At 40.8% G+C, this 14,417-nt stretch overlaps 1 protein-coding gene across 1 annotated transcript in view; it reads left to right on the top strand.

Moving 5' to 3' along the window:
- LOC132830208 (protein phosphatase PTC7 homolog) overlaps nucleotides 1-14,417 on the top strand; it is a 100,176-nt gene that overhangs the window by 27,689 nt on the left and 58,070 nt on the right. The window contains exon 2 of the mRNA XM_060847737.1: nucleotides 10,085-10,264. Within this exon, the coding sequence (XP_060703720.1) occupies nucleotides 10,085-10,264 (180 nt within the window). The remainder of the gene's footprint in view (nucleotides 1-10,084; nucleotides 10,265-14,417) is intronic.

The following is a 14,417-nucleotide window of genomic DNA, read 5'->3' as shown; positions in this document are numbered from 1 at the left end:
ATGTTGGTTTGGAGTCGAGGGCTGGCTGAAGACATATTTGTTTGCTTGATCCTAGAATATCTACCCAAAGAATGAATGTTTTCGTTATTTCTTTCTCAATTGCACGTGTTAATTCCATTGTTGCAATTTAATGTTCTTGAAGTTTCATTTGCTTGTTTGCCCTTTAGTTTTAATGTTCTGCCGATGATAGTATCAACTGGAGAACAGAAATATTTCCTAATTTGTAAACCAGTTGTGACACAATAGAACTACATAATGGAGAGCAAACTGCTTTCTTTGTATAGTTAAAATTAATTGTTAGCTTAATATTTTACTTTGTTTAAAAAATCTGTTGATTGTTTGTACACTGCTTGCATGAAGATTGAACAATGTTTCCCAGAATCCCTGTTGATTGTTAATTATTTTCCCTTTCCAAACTGGAACTGAAGTGAAGCATCTATGTAATGCCACTCTTTGTGGTAGACAAGTTTGAAACAAAGGTCCAATGGTTGATTTAGGATCAAAAGTCAGGTTCAGAAAACTGGATCTTAGAATTTGCAGGCAACAATTGAGCCGAAAAGCCCTTTCCTAATGTCTGGCTAATGGAATTAAATAATGTAATTTCATTTTGTGAATTCAGTTTTTGATCAGTCATTGGTATACTTAGAATACTATGGTCACCACTGTAAAAGAAATCCTTTTCTCTCGCGGTACGAGTGTTTTCTTGGCAAAGTATTGCTTATCTGTTTGGTAATTGCTCTAGAGCAGATTGAGGTGAGCTGCTATCATGGGCTAATGCTTGTAGGTACAGCTACAATGCTGTTAGGACTTTCAGGATTATGACTCGACAGCAACAGAAGGGTGATACAATTCCATGTCCGATGATGTGTTATCCAAGTGCTGATATTGCCAGTTTTGAAGACATTGCTCCAATTCAAGGCTTCCTTCACAATGCATTTTGTAGATGCTAGACGTGATACTCCAGAGGTGGAAGAAGTTGACAGGGTGCCAATCACGTGAGCTGTTTTGATTGGTTGGTGTTGAGCTGCTTCTGTGGTTTCTGTACAACATCTAGACAATTGGAGAGTTTCCCCTGACCTGGTCCTTGTATGGTCATTTGCACTGGGGGGGTTGGATGTTGAGTAATGCTGTAGAATTCTGAACCCCTCACCTAGTCATAGCTACAACATTTATATGGCTGGTCCAATTGAATGTTGATAATGGGTAATTGAATGATGCTGTTAAATATCAAGACAATAGTAGATTCTGTTATTGGCGATGGTAATTGCCTAGCACTTGTATGATGTGAATTTTATTTTTCATTTGTCAGCATTAGCTTGGATGTTCTGCAGATTTTGATGCAGGTAGACAAGATCTACTTTAGGATCTGAGGAGTTGCAAATGATGCTGAACTCTGCAGCCATTAGTGAAAAGCCTGAGTTTTAAAATTGAAACAGCTGAAATGGTTTGGCCAAGGAAAGTGACCTGGAGATGTTCTGCAACAGTGTCCTGAGAATAAGATGATTGACTAAAGGAAGTGAGGGAAGCGATTGCTGCGCCTTTGGCAGTGATCTTTTGCATCTTCACTATCCACTGGAGTAGTGCCAGTTGATTGGAGAGTGGCAAATGTTATTCCCTTCTTCAAAGGAGGGAATAGGGATAATCCTGGGAATTACAGACCAACCATTCTCACATCTATGGTGGGTAAAATATTAGAGAAAATTCTGAGAGACAGAATTTATGATTACTTGGAAAACCATAGTTTGATTAGAGACATTCAGCATGGCTTTGTGAGGGGGAGTTCATGCCTCACAAGCATTATTGAATTCCTTGAGGATGTAACAAAATACATTGAAGGTAGAGCAGTGGATGTGGTGTAGATGAATTTGAGCAAGGCGTTTGATAAGGTTCCCCATGGTAGGCTCATTCAGAAAGTAAGGCGGCATGGGGTACAAGGAAATTTGTCTGGATATAGAATTGGCTGGCCCATAGAAGACAAGTGGTGGTAGATACAAAGCATTCAGCCTGGAGCTCTGTGACCAGTGCTGTTCTGCAGGGATGGGTTCTGGGACCTCTGCTCTTTGTGACTTTCATAAATGACTGGTGAAATGTGAAGGGTGGGTAAGTAAGTTTGCCGATGACGGAAAGGTTGGTGGAGGTATGGAGAGCTGTTGTAGGTTGCAGCAGGGACATTAACCGGATGCAGATCTGGGCTGTGAAGTGACAGACAGAATTCAAACTGGAAAAGTGTGAAATGATTCACTTTGGAAATTTGAATGTAGTATGTACAGTTAAAGGCAGGATTCTTGGCAGTGTGAAGGAATAAAGGGATCATGGGGTCCATGTCCATCGACCCCTCAACGTTGCCACCCAAGTTGATTTGGTTGTCAAGAAGGCGTAATGGTATGTTGGCTTTCATTAGCAGTAGGATTTGAGTTTAAGAACCATGAGGTTATGCTGCAGCTCTATAGGGCCCTGGACTTCCACACTTGGAATATTGTGTTCCGTTCTGGTCACCTTATTATATGAAGGATATGGAAGCTTTAGAGTGTGCAAAGAAGATTTCCCAGGATGCTGCCTAGACTGGAGGGCATGTCTTATGACGAAAGATTGAGGGGAGCTAGGGATTTTCTCATTGGAGCAAAGAAGGATGAGAGGTGACTTGATCGTGGTGTATAAGATGATGAGTATGGATAGAGTGGATGGTCAGAGACTTTTTCCCAGGGCAGAAATGTCTATCATGAGGGGTCATAATTTTTGCAGGAAGGTTTAGGGGAGATGTCAAAGGTTGGCTCTTTACACAGAGGGGTGGGTGCATGGAATTCACTGCCAGCAGTAGTAGTAGAGTCAGATACATTAGGCACATTTGAGTGACTCTTGGATAGGCACGTGGAACTTTGTGCAATGAAGGATCTTTAGGTTAGTCTGATCTTAGGGTAGGATGAAAGGTTGGCATAACATTGAGGGTTGAAGAGCCTGTACTGTTCTTTGTTCTATGACTTCAATGTGAACATGTGAATTAGAAACAAAAATAGGCCTTGATCTCTCGAGCTTGCTCTGCCATTCAGTAAGAGATCATGGCTGACCTGATTGTAATATTAACTGCATATTCCTGCCTGCACTGGATATCCTTGACTCGCTTGTTAGTCAAGAAGCTATTTAAGTAGCTAGGATGTTTGTGGTGGCTATAGAGAGATGTTCACCTTTGATTCCCGTTGACTGTTGGAATGAAGTGTGCTGCCATGATGTCAAGGGCAATTCATGTAAGGGTGCAGAAGAAAATAATGAATGATTTGAAGCTATGGAGGTTCTCAAATGAGGAATGAATTCTTCATTCCACTGAGTACATGCCCAACCTAGAAGCTTGGGGAGTGGTTTAATTGCTGTTTTTAGGATTCTGAATGGGTTGGGTATTATCAACAATGATAACCAATTTTACCTTGTCTAGAAATAATGGATTGAGATGACACACATGCACTTGAAGATAATATCTAAACAAGTCTTAGAAAATAGTAATTGCCTGCTAAGCAAGACAGTATTGATTAATTCAAATGCAGATTAAACACATTTATTTTAGGATGGAGTGCATAAATAATTTGAGACATGATGCTTGGCAGGGACTGATGTCCTCAGACCTGTGGTTTCCTAGAGCTTCCCAGAATTGGGGTTTTCCACATTAATGATTGTGAATTGTCATTGATCAAGATTCGCCTGTGATTATTCAACAGTTCAGCTGTTTTATAATTATAACAGATGATGGTAAAAATGAACCTGGGGACCTTGGTGTTTCTTTGCCTCGCAGTATCCATATTTCAGGCTATGGACCATTTTCCACCCTAAACTTTGTACTCATTCAAAAATAAGCTTTTGAGCCTTCAGTAGAGTTAAAAAAAAAAATCTGTTTAACAATCCTGCCCATTTTTTTTTTTGAAAAGCAGTAAGGAAAATATGGATTTGATCCAGGATCTAGTGAGTCATTGATAAATGCTGCACCCTGTAATTAGAACCAGAATTCCAGTGGAAGAATGAATAAATACTTTATACTTATAAGGGCATGTTATGCATTATTTTGTACGTTTTAAGACTTTTCATCTACTGCCATATGTTATCATCATAATGTAACAGTCTCCAGGAACTAAATGGACTACTAATGGTTGTATGAGTTATATTTGTGGACTGCTAATATTTTTAGGCTTTTTATTATCTTTTTCATGTGAAAGTTATCTATTTACCAGGTCTTAGACTTGACTTTGCAGCTGTTGAGCTCTCTTTCTCATTCATAGTAACTCTTAAATGAAGCAGAATTCCTTTTGATGATGTCCCTATAATACTAAATGGTGTACAGATGCCTACAAGCATACAGCAAAAGCTTGGATGTGGCAAGTCAACAGCCATTCTTACCAGCAAATTAGGAAATTAAATCAAAAACCTCCCATGATAAGCTGAAGTTTCTGGCTGGTAACTCCCAAATTAACCTAACCCAAGCACACTTGTCATATGACCACACCAACCAATCTGTGGATCTAGAGCATGTTAGAACATAATATCATGGGCAAGCCATCATTTGACCAAGGTTGTCTGAAAGAGTATTTAAACCCTGCAAGAATGACTGAGCCTGAGAAAGTTAAAAGTGCTGCCAAATGGAGACCATGTGAAGTTGAGACAGCAGCAGTGGTGTGAATTGGAAAGCAGATGCTGCTAAGGAATGGGAAATTTGAGCATCAAGTTGTTCGTTATTTTGAAGCAAAGGAATGTTTTGGAATAGTTCCATAAGTAAGCATTCTCTCCAGCAATGAATAGGATGAGAACAGCTGCCAGTCCCAACTTTGGAGCAGCTCAACTAACATGGTTCAATGCAACTTTATCAAAGAATGTTCCAGTCTCCAGTAGGAAAGGTGAGTCACCCTGGCGATGAGGCTGGGCCACAATACTTTCACCCGTAGTAATGTTTGGCAAGTTCAAGATAACATATGGTATCACTTGATAAGTGATGAACATTTGGCAATTGTAGCAGTAATGATGGACAATTAGCTGTAGAATAGTTTCATCTATGTTCAAAAGAGTACTCACTAAGACAACCTTTTAACACGGAAAAAAAACTTCTTTTTTCACTATCTTTACCCGATCACACTAATGCTTTAAAGTTGATTTGTGTGACAGTAGGAAAGGGAGTGAGTCACTGCTGTGGTCTACACCAGCATGGATGGCACCAAACATCAGCTTGTGATGGGGAAAGTCCATGTAGCCATGTTGTTTTTTGTGTGCCACGTCACTACCAACCCTGTATGAGGCTAACAAAACTGCGTGGATAACCTCATGCATTTTTTGAGATATTGGTCAGAAGTGAGGACATGTATTGAAGGAAGATTACTACAGACAGTTGTCCTGTGGACCCTAGACCAATGGCTTCAAGATTGTCAAGTCAAACCTGCCTTTCAACACGACAGCCAATTAAACTCTCGCCAATGGATCAATGGGTGATGAAAATTTTTTTTTTGAAAAGCTTAGATTATTGAGACCATTGATTCGAAGGCAAAGAATAATGCAGAGTTGATGTTCATGATTAGAGAAGCCATGGAAGATGGTAACACTGGGAACAAGGAAGAGTAGGATGAAGCCAACCAGCTCAATGAATAGATGCTGAAAATGTGTTGCTGGAAAAGCGTAGCAGGTCAGGCAGCATCCAAGGAAAAGGAGATTTGACGTTTCGGGCATAAGCCCTTCAGGAATGAGGAAAATGTGTCCTGCAGGCTAAGATAAAAGGTAGGGAGGAGGGACTTGGGGGAGGGGTGATGGAGATGCGATAGGTGGAAGGAGGTCAAGGTGAGGGTGATAGGCCGGAGTGGGGTGGGGGCGGAGAGGTCAGGATGATTGCAGGTTAGGAAGGCGGTGCTGAGTTTGAGATTTGACTGAGACAAGGTGGGGGGAGGGGAAATGAGGAAACTGGAGAAATCTGAGTTCATCCCTTGTGGTTGGAGGGTTCCTAGGCGGAAGATGAGGCGCTCTTCCTTCAACCATCATGTTGTTATGTTCTGGCGATGGAGAAGACCAAGGACCTGCATGTCCTTGGTGGAGTGGGTGGGGGGGGGGAATTGAAGTGTTGAGCCATGGGGTGGTTGGGTTGGTTGGTTGGTCCGGGTGTCCCAGAGGAGTTCTCTGAAACGTTCCGCAAGTAGGCGGCCTGTCTCCCCAATATAGAGGAGGCCACATCGGGTGCAGCGGATGCAATAGATGTGTGTGGAGGTGCAGGTGAATTTGTGGCAGATATGGAAGGATCCCTTGGGGCCTTGGAGAGAAGTAAGGGAGGAGGTGTGGGCGCAAGTTTTGCATTTCTTGCGGTTGTGGGGGGTGTGGACCTGATGAGGCAGTCACAGAGGGAGTGGTCTTTTCGGAACGCTGATAGGAGAGGGGAGGGAAATATATCCCTGGTGGTGGGGTCATTTGGTGGTGGCGGAAATGACGGCGGATGATACGCTGTATATGGAGGTTGGTGGGGTGGAAGGTGAGAACCAGTGGGGTTCTGTCCTGGTGGCGGTTGGAGGGGCGGGGCTCAAGGGCGGAGGATCAGGAAATGGAGGAGATGCGGTGGAGGGCATCGTCGATCACGTCTGGGGGGAATCTGCGGTCCTTGAAGAAGGAGGCCATCTGGGCTGTACGGTATTGGAACTGGTCCTCTTGCAAGGATGCCTTCCGTGAAGAAGCTCTCTTCCTCCCTCTACAAGAATCGACAACATCTTAACTTGAACAACAGAATTGACTGATGAGGCAATTGTTAGATGCAGTGTGCTCTTCAACGGAGGTGGTCAATGGCCCTGTAGTGCCTGCCTACTCACCCACCTGCTTCCCAAGCTGAAGCCATAAAGGCTATCAAGATACTATTATTTCGCACTCCAGTAGGAAAACACAGGAGATGCTTGACTGCACTGACAACATGGTGAATGTGGTACATTTGTTCAAAGACAGCACGCTAAGCAGAACAATATTAGTCAGTTTCTCCAGAGCTAATTCACAACATTATTCAGTCCAAGTTAGGCCATTGAAAATGGTGAACAAGTTCAAAAAAGTCATTTTTTCACATTTACAACGTTATTTTTTAAATTGTTTTGTGTTGACATAGGGCACGTTTGTAAGTAAATTGGGTTCCACAGAGGCCTCCTTGGCTATCTTGAAACTCTACTTAACATGAATTTGTTGACAAGCCCCATACAATTTTATTCTGGGTAGAGTTGGCATTAAGAAGTAGATTCACCTTGCTCTACATTTGGAAAAGGTAAACTACTTTTGCCACTGATTCCTGGATGAGATGACCTCTGCCTCTTTGTATGAGCAATGTTGCTATTACTGACTTTTAGGAATGCTCTGTTTACATCACCAACGAATGCTGGCCTTGAGGCGATGGTATTTGAACTGCCATTTTGAGGCACTGAAGACGATATAGTAGGAATGCAGCCACAGTGCTCTTAGTGAGGCAGTTTCAGGATTTCAACTCGGGACATTGGAAACTAATGTTGTCGCAAATCAGAATGGTCTATGACTTAAAGGGGAACTTGCAGGTCGAGGTGTTTCTGTGTGTCTACTGTGCTTGCTTTGACGAATTTGGAAGAAAGTCACGTGATGCAGTATACCAAATCTCTAATCAGTTCTTGTCAGCATTTGTGACTGGTCCTGTTCAGGTCTGGTGACTCCCAAGATGTTGATGGTGAGGTATTCCGTGATAGATAATGAGCTTGAAAGCCAAGGGATGATGGTTAACCTCTCATTGGAGATGGCATTGCCTGACACACGTACAATGTGAGTGCCACTTGCCATTAATCCATCCCAAATTAACTATATTGTCCAGTTTTTGTTTCGCATGAGTTGTGAATGGTACTGAACACTGCATTCACCATGAGCATCTGCAATTTCTGACTTTTCTGAATGTTGAAGCAAAACCATTTGAGGTGGTTTCCAGCATGATAGTGGAGACAGATATTGAAATGTGATAGGCAAATGAAGAGGGAATATGAACTGTCTCAACCTGGAATGTATACTGATTTTTTTCTCTTAAAAATACATTAATTAAGAGTCTCTCATGAGAGACTCTTAAAAGCATGATGTGATGTGAAGGTGTCATCTTGCAGCGGGTGATTTTATTTAAGGGTCACAGCAGAACTGTTGGTTGATAGTCAAGAAATGTTGGTAGTGATTTAGTTCAAACGAAGGTCATGAGCATGATTAACTGTTCTGAAGGGCAGGTGTTATATTGACTGTCAGCTCTACCTGACCATGCCAGAAAATGCGCAAAGCACTAATTATTCATCGAGGGTAATGTTCAGAGGAATCCCTAAAACTGGTTTTATGCTGTTAGGTGAAATCAAAGTCTGTTTTTGTTTTGGAATTCTGGCATGTGCAGAATTCTGCTTATCGCCATTCTTGATGGGCTGTTTGGAAAGGAACCAAAATTACTGAAATGTGCAAACAGAAGCTTACTAAAACCCTGACCACGAGCGATTGCGATTTACCCACAAGATGTTGCCGAGGTAATGAATTAGAACTTCAGTCATAAGCAAAGTATTTTTGTCATGAGCGTTTTCACATTAGATTCTCTGCACCTGAGTTCCTGTTATATCAATATTATATTATCAATTAGAATGCATTAACTTGATTTATGAATTTGCCATAGGCAAAGTGACTGGCACCTTTTATGAGGTGATTTGCAGTCAGGAAAATATTTTGTCTGTTTTTTTGTTTACTTCAATGGATTTTGTTGGTTGATTGTGGATAACACAGTAACCTCCTTTGCCCCGTTGGGTTATTGGCAAATTTGCATTGTGGAAACAGGAAAGTCATCTAGTTTGAGTGCAGTATCAACCCATGATCGTTGTATTCTCTGTTTATGTGCGAAACATTTTAAACATTCTCAAGATGTGGTTACGAGTCTAATGTATTATGCTATTTTGAGGTGCCTTGAGAAGATTATTGTGGGCTGCCTTGAATCTGGCAGCATGAAGTTTAATAGACACTTTGATAGAACCATGCAGCATAATTTAATGAGATAAGAACTCATGATATTGGGGAGAGTATATTTGTATGGATAGAGGATTGCTAATTAATAGAAGCCAAAGTTGGGATAAGGGGGGGGGGGATTTTCAGGCTGGAACTTATAATTAGTGATGTACCACAGGTATCACTGCTGGGGCCACAATTATTTACAATATATATTCATGACTAATGAGGAAAGTGAGTGTACTATTATGAGTTTTCTGGATGATGCAAAAAGTGGGAAGGCAAGTTACGAGGGTGACAGTCTGCAGAGGGATATAGACAAGTTAAGTGAGTAGACAGAATCTCGGATGGGATGTAATGCAGGGGAATGTGAGGCTATGCACTTTGGCAGGAAGAATAAAGGAGCTGAATATCATTTAACTGGATAAACATTGCAGAAAGCTACAGAACAGATGGATTTGGGAGTCCTTGTTCATGAATCACAAAAAATTGTGAATAATGAGGAAGACAAAAATGTTGGCTTTTCTTCTAAAAGAAATGGTTTATAAACGTAGGAAGTCTTTGTTAAAACTTCACAAATCAGACCACATCTGGGATAATTGAACAGTTTTGGGTTGGGGCCTGTATTCATTGGAATGTAGAAGAATGAGAGGAGGCCTTTTTGAAGCATGCAAGATTCTTTGAGGATTTGACAGGGTGGATGCATAGGGACTGGGAGAGCCTGGGACTAAAAGTCATAATCTCAATGGCAGACATGTAAGACAGAGGAGGAATTCTTTACTACTGAGGGCTACATCATTAAGTATATTCAAGGCAGAGATATATTTTTAAATATAAGGGGATGGAGAGTTATAGGGAAAAGATAGGAAAGTGAAGTTGAGGATTATCTGATGCACCATGATCTTGTTGAATGGTGGAGCGGACTCAGTGGCCTAAATGGCTGCCTGCTGCTATATGATTGGGTATTGAAGCTGATCTCTGACCGACATTTTGGTCTTCTGATCAAATATCACTGATTTTTGTTTTGTAATGCTTACCTTCTATCAGGCAATATTCTAGCTTCAGTTTGAAAAGGACCAGAGTTGTTTACAATGTTTTAATGTTTCTCTCTCTGTTGTAGGGGTAGCAGATGGTGTCGGAGGCTGGTGGGATTATGGTGTGGACCCATCCCAATTTTCCACTACATTGATGCAAACATGTGAGCGACTTGTTCAAGAAGGACTCTTTGTACCCAGCAACCCTGTGGGTATCCTGACTGCTAGTTACAATGAAATGCTACAGAACAAGGCTCCATTACTGGGTTAGTGAAAGATTTGTTTCTTGGTGATGTGAAGGAAACCAAGCTGTCCGGCTAAAATCTCAAATACTGATGGATATTTGCGCATCAAGCAAAATGTATCTGCGCAATGACTACGCATGTCTGTAAGGGTGATGAGAGTCCTAACTACCTTGATTATTAATTGTTGGAGATTTAATCACCATTGCTCTTTAATCTGTAATATTGATTTGTTGCACATCAGCTGTTTTAGGGGTTAATGCTGACTCCTGGACCAGATTAATTCAGGATCTAAAAATGATTTTAACTGCAAGGACAAATTTTGCACTTTTGCTGATAATTATGTGGAGTGCATAGTTAATTGAATGAACTTCAAAAACTTATTTGTCCTAAATGTCCACTTGTACATGTGCAGAATCTGCACTAAATGACATGGAGTAGCTTGGAGGTGCCCGAACGTCGATTTCGCTGCTCCTTGGATGCTGCCTGAACTGCTGTGCTCTTCTAGCACCACTAATCCAGAATGGAGTAGCTTGAAGCACTGTGGAATATAAATGCTAGTGAATCACTTGAATCTTGGTTATCTTCCTGCTGATTCCAAAGTCTCATCACTCAAAGTAGTTCCTATTCCCAAGTTTTAAAATTCAAAGTTCCAGCAATTGCCAGTGTTCAGCAATGTTTGTCATGTTGGACCCAAATTCTCAAGTGCAGTGTCAATAATATGTAAAAGCTGTATAACATCGCAAGAGAAAAGTGTCTTAACCTTGTACCAGTCAGCCTAGCTCTGGAGGAATTTTTTTATACAACTTTTTTAAGATTCCACTTGGATGTGGGATGCCTTACCAGTCTTATTCAGTGACTATTTGATTGTCATCAATTAAGCTGCTCTACAGATGATGTTTATACAAATGATGACAGGGAAAGTTGGGCAAAATTCTGTGTCAGAATCAAAGTCGGGAGTGCTTTTTTTTCAGATTATTCCCCTAGAGAAACCACCAAGTCAAAAAATCTGTTTATAGACCAAGCTGACCATTTTAGCATTTGTTCATTTGCATTAATTTGCTGAATGTAGTCATTACTGATCAAAACAAAGTTTGCCCCTAATTGATGGTGAACAGTGTTCATGACATTTCAATAGCTTACCAAACCATTTCAGAATGCAGTTAAATGCCAGCTGTATTGCTGAGCCTGGATTCCATATAGGCCAAGACTGTCAGGTTTCCTTCTTTAACGCTGGTGAATTAAGTACTTTTTGCGACAATCCAGTAATTTCATAGTGTCTGTTACTGTTTTTTTTAAAAGATTTAGTTTATTTAGGGTGGTATGAGCCAAAGGTTGGCATATGGAGTTAGGCTACAGATCAGCCGTGATCTCTTTGAATGGCAGAACAGGCTCGAGAGGTTGAATGGCCTACCCCCGTTCCTGTGCAAACTTCAGCTTCAGTAGTGGGATTTGAGCTCTAATCTCTGGATCAATAGTCCCTGGATTGTTAGTTCTGTCACAAAGCCACTGAGCTATTTTACCCATAAAGCATTTTCCACTGTTGTGGTAGGGTATGGGATGAAGACAGGATCTGCTTTGACTTTCATGTTGCCATTAATAAAATATCTAATAGGCAATAATCTGGGCTGACCCTGACTGACCCAGTTATACCACCTCTTTAATGAGATGCTAAACCTAATGACAATTTGCCCCTCTGGTTAAATGCAAAACATCTCATTGACAATACTCTGGAGAGAGGTTCCCCAGTGTTCATAGCAATGTTTATACCTCAACTATTGAAACATGCCTGAGATGAGACCATGGTAGATGTAAGCTTACACCTTCTGAACAGAACTCAACAAAAACTCAATATTCTGGACATTATCTTGCTATTTGGGATCTGAGTGGGGTGACTTTGGGGGCTGTGTGTAGGTGGGGATCTGGTTAGGGGCTGGAAGAGTATGGGGGTGGGGGGGGCAGTCAGGTTAGGGCTGAAAGAATGTGGGAGGTCAGTTAGGGAGCTGTGTCTGTGTAGGGGGATAGCAATGCCAGTGAGTGTGCATGGAATTACATTAGGTAAGGGGTCAGTAAATGGTGTGAATGTTTGTGTGGGTAATTGGGTATGAAGGAGGTAGTGGGGTGTCTGGGTGTGAGGTTAGGTGTGTCTGTGTGTGGCTCTGGAGTATCAGTGCCTGTCTGGTGTTGACAACTCAGTGCAAGCATCATGATCCTGTGTACATTGAGTGTGCCAAAACCTCCGTGTTCAGTGCCAAAAGAACTGCTGACCCAGTGAAGAGGTCTGTCTTGTGATAGGGAGTGGAACTTTGAAGCAATTCTATTAAAAGGTCTCCAGGATGAGGGAATGTATTTGCTGCTGTCACTGCTGATTTTGCATGCAGCTAGGCATTGCAACAGTTGTTGATTTAGGTAGGGACTCTGATTTCATTTCACCTCCGTGCTCACCTTGGCTCTTTCCCATTGATACAGGTTTTAGTAACTTTAAAGTTATAATGCTTTAGTGGTTTATTTAACTGTGAAAAATGTTCTACATTTATAAACGTACAATGTCAGTATGTTTTCATGGAATGATATGTGCCTTGTTGGAATTGGAAGGCGAAAGACGATTGCATTTTGGTGATTTTTGCACATGTTCCCTTTTAGTTGGAGCTCATCAGCAGCATGTTGAGGACAGCTGCTCATGCATGTTCTGTCTGCTGTGTTGTGCCCATGTCACAAGGAAAGCACGTGTGAAAATACTGTTTCATTAGAAACCATCAGCAACTTTTGGCACATTCAGGATTTGAAAAGTGCACCTGTTTCAAAGTTTCTTATGAAAGGAAGATATTTCAAAAGCGTGCTTAAAAGGACAATATTTGCAAGGGGATTTTAAGATATTTTGTTTCCTGCTACATTTAATGACTATTATGGATTTATTATTACAGTCTAACCACATGCTAAATTATACCTCTTATTAGGTATAGATTAATTACTAAGTTTAATCTTTTCAACTTTTTTTTGTACATTTTTTTACATTTATGAAGATACCACTGGTTTAACCATTTGCAAATAACTGAAACAATGTTTGATTGTAATGAATACATTTTTAAAAATGATTTGGAGATCTAAACATTGCTGGCAAGGTTTTCTTCTGAAAGTAGTAATGAAATATTTTCCTGAATTATTGTTATCCGTATGGTGAAGGCAATTCCACAGTGCGGTTAGGTAGAGTTACAGTGCTTTGACCTGGTCCCAATGATGAAGAGACAGTGATTTGTTTCTAAATTAAGGTTTGTTCAATTTGGATTTTTGTATTTAGCTTTCAATTTTAGCGTTCAATTTCCATAACATTTTACCTTGCCTTGTCTGTTCTTTTAGTCTTCATGTTAGTGGCAGGAGCGCAGTTTCTTGGGAGGCTAGTTAAATTTGTTACCTAGCTGTGCATGCTCCCCTCCAAGCAGCTTTTATTTTGAAATTAAAAATGTTCTATTTTTACTTAACCTTTTCTTTTCATCTATATATTTTTCTCCTTTTTAAAAGTTTTGGTTTTATTTCTGCGATGTTATTGCTACTGTGTATGCTCTTGGGTGTCACCAGATGCAGTCTTTCAGCTAATGAATCTGATTAACTCTGACTCCCTTTCTCAGATCATAGCTCAGTCAATATAAAATCAAACAGCACAGAAACAGACCCTTTGGTCCAACTAGTCCATGCCAAACATAATCCCAAACTAAATTATTTCCACCTACCTATGCCTAGCCAATATCCCTCAACTCTTCCTATTCATGTAGTTAGAGTCACAGAGATGTACAGCACGGACACAGACAATTTTATAAACTTGTCTAAGATCACCCCCCAATCCTTGGCTCCAGGGGAAATAGTTCAAGCCCATTCAGCCCCTCCCTATAGCTCTAACCCTCTGACCCTGGCATCGTCCTTGTAAAATCTTTCTGAACCCTTTCAAATTTGGCAACTTCTTTCCTATACCACCTTTTCTTCAGAACTGATGGTAGTTAGGAAAAGATACTGGACTTAAAAAGTTAATTTTTTTTTCTCTTCTCAGATGCTACTAAATCTGCTGGGTTTCTTGATCAATTTGTGATTTTGTTTCAGATTTTGAGCATCTGCATTTCATTTCATTTAATTAGATAATCAGGTATTTGGGTAGATGGAGAAAGTGAGGTCTGTAGATGCTGGA

This window comes from Hemiscyllium ocellatum, chromosome 31, assembly GCF_020745735.1.
Source record: "Hemiscyllium ocellatum isolate sHemOce1 chromosome 31, sHemOce1.pat.X.cur, whole genome shotgun sequence".
In the NCBI taxonomy this organism is placed as follows: Eukaryota; Metazoa; Chordata; class Chondrichthyes; order Orectolobiformes; family Hemiscylliidae; genus Hemiscyllium; species Hemiscyllium ocellatum.
This window is presented reverse-complemented; position numbering and strand designations above follow the sequence as displayed.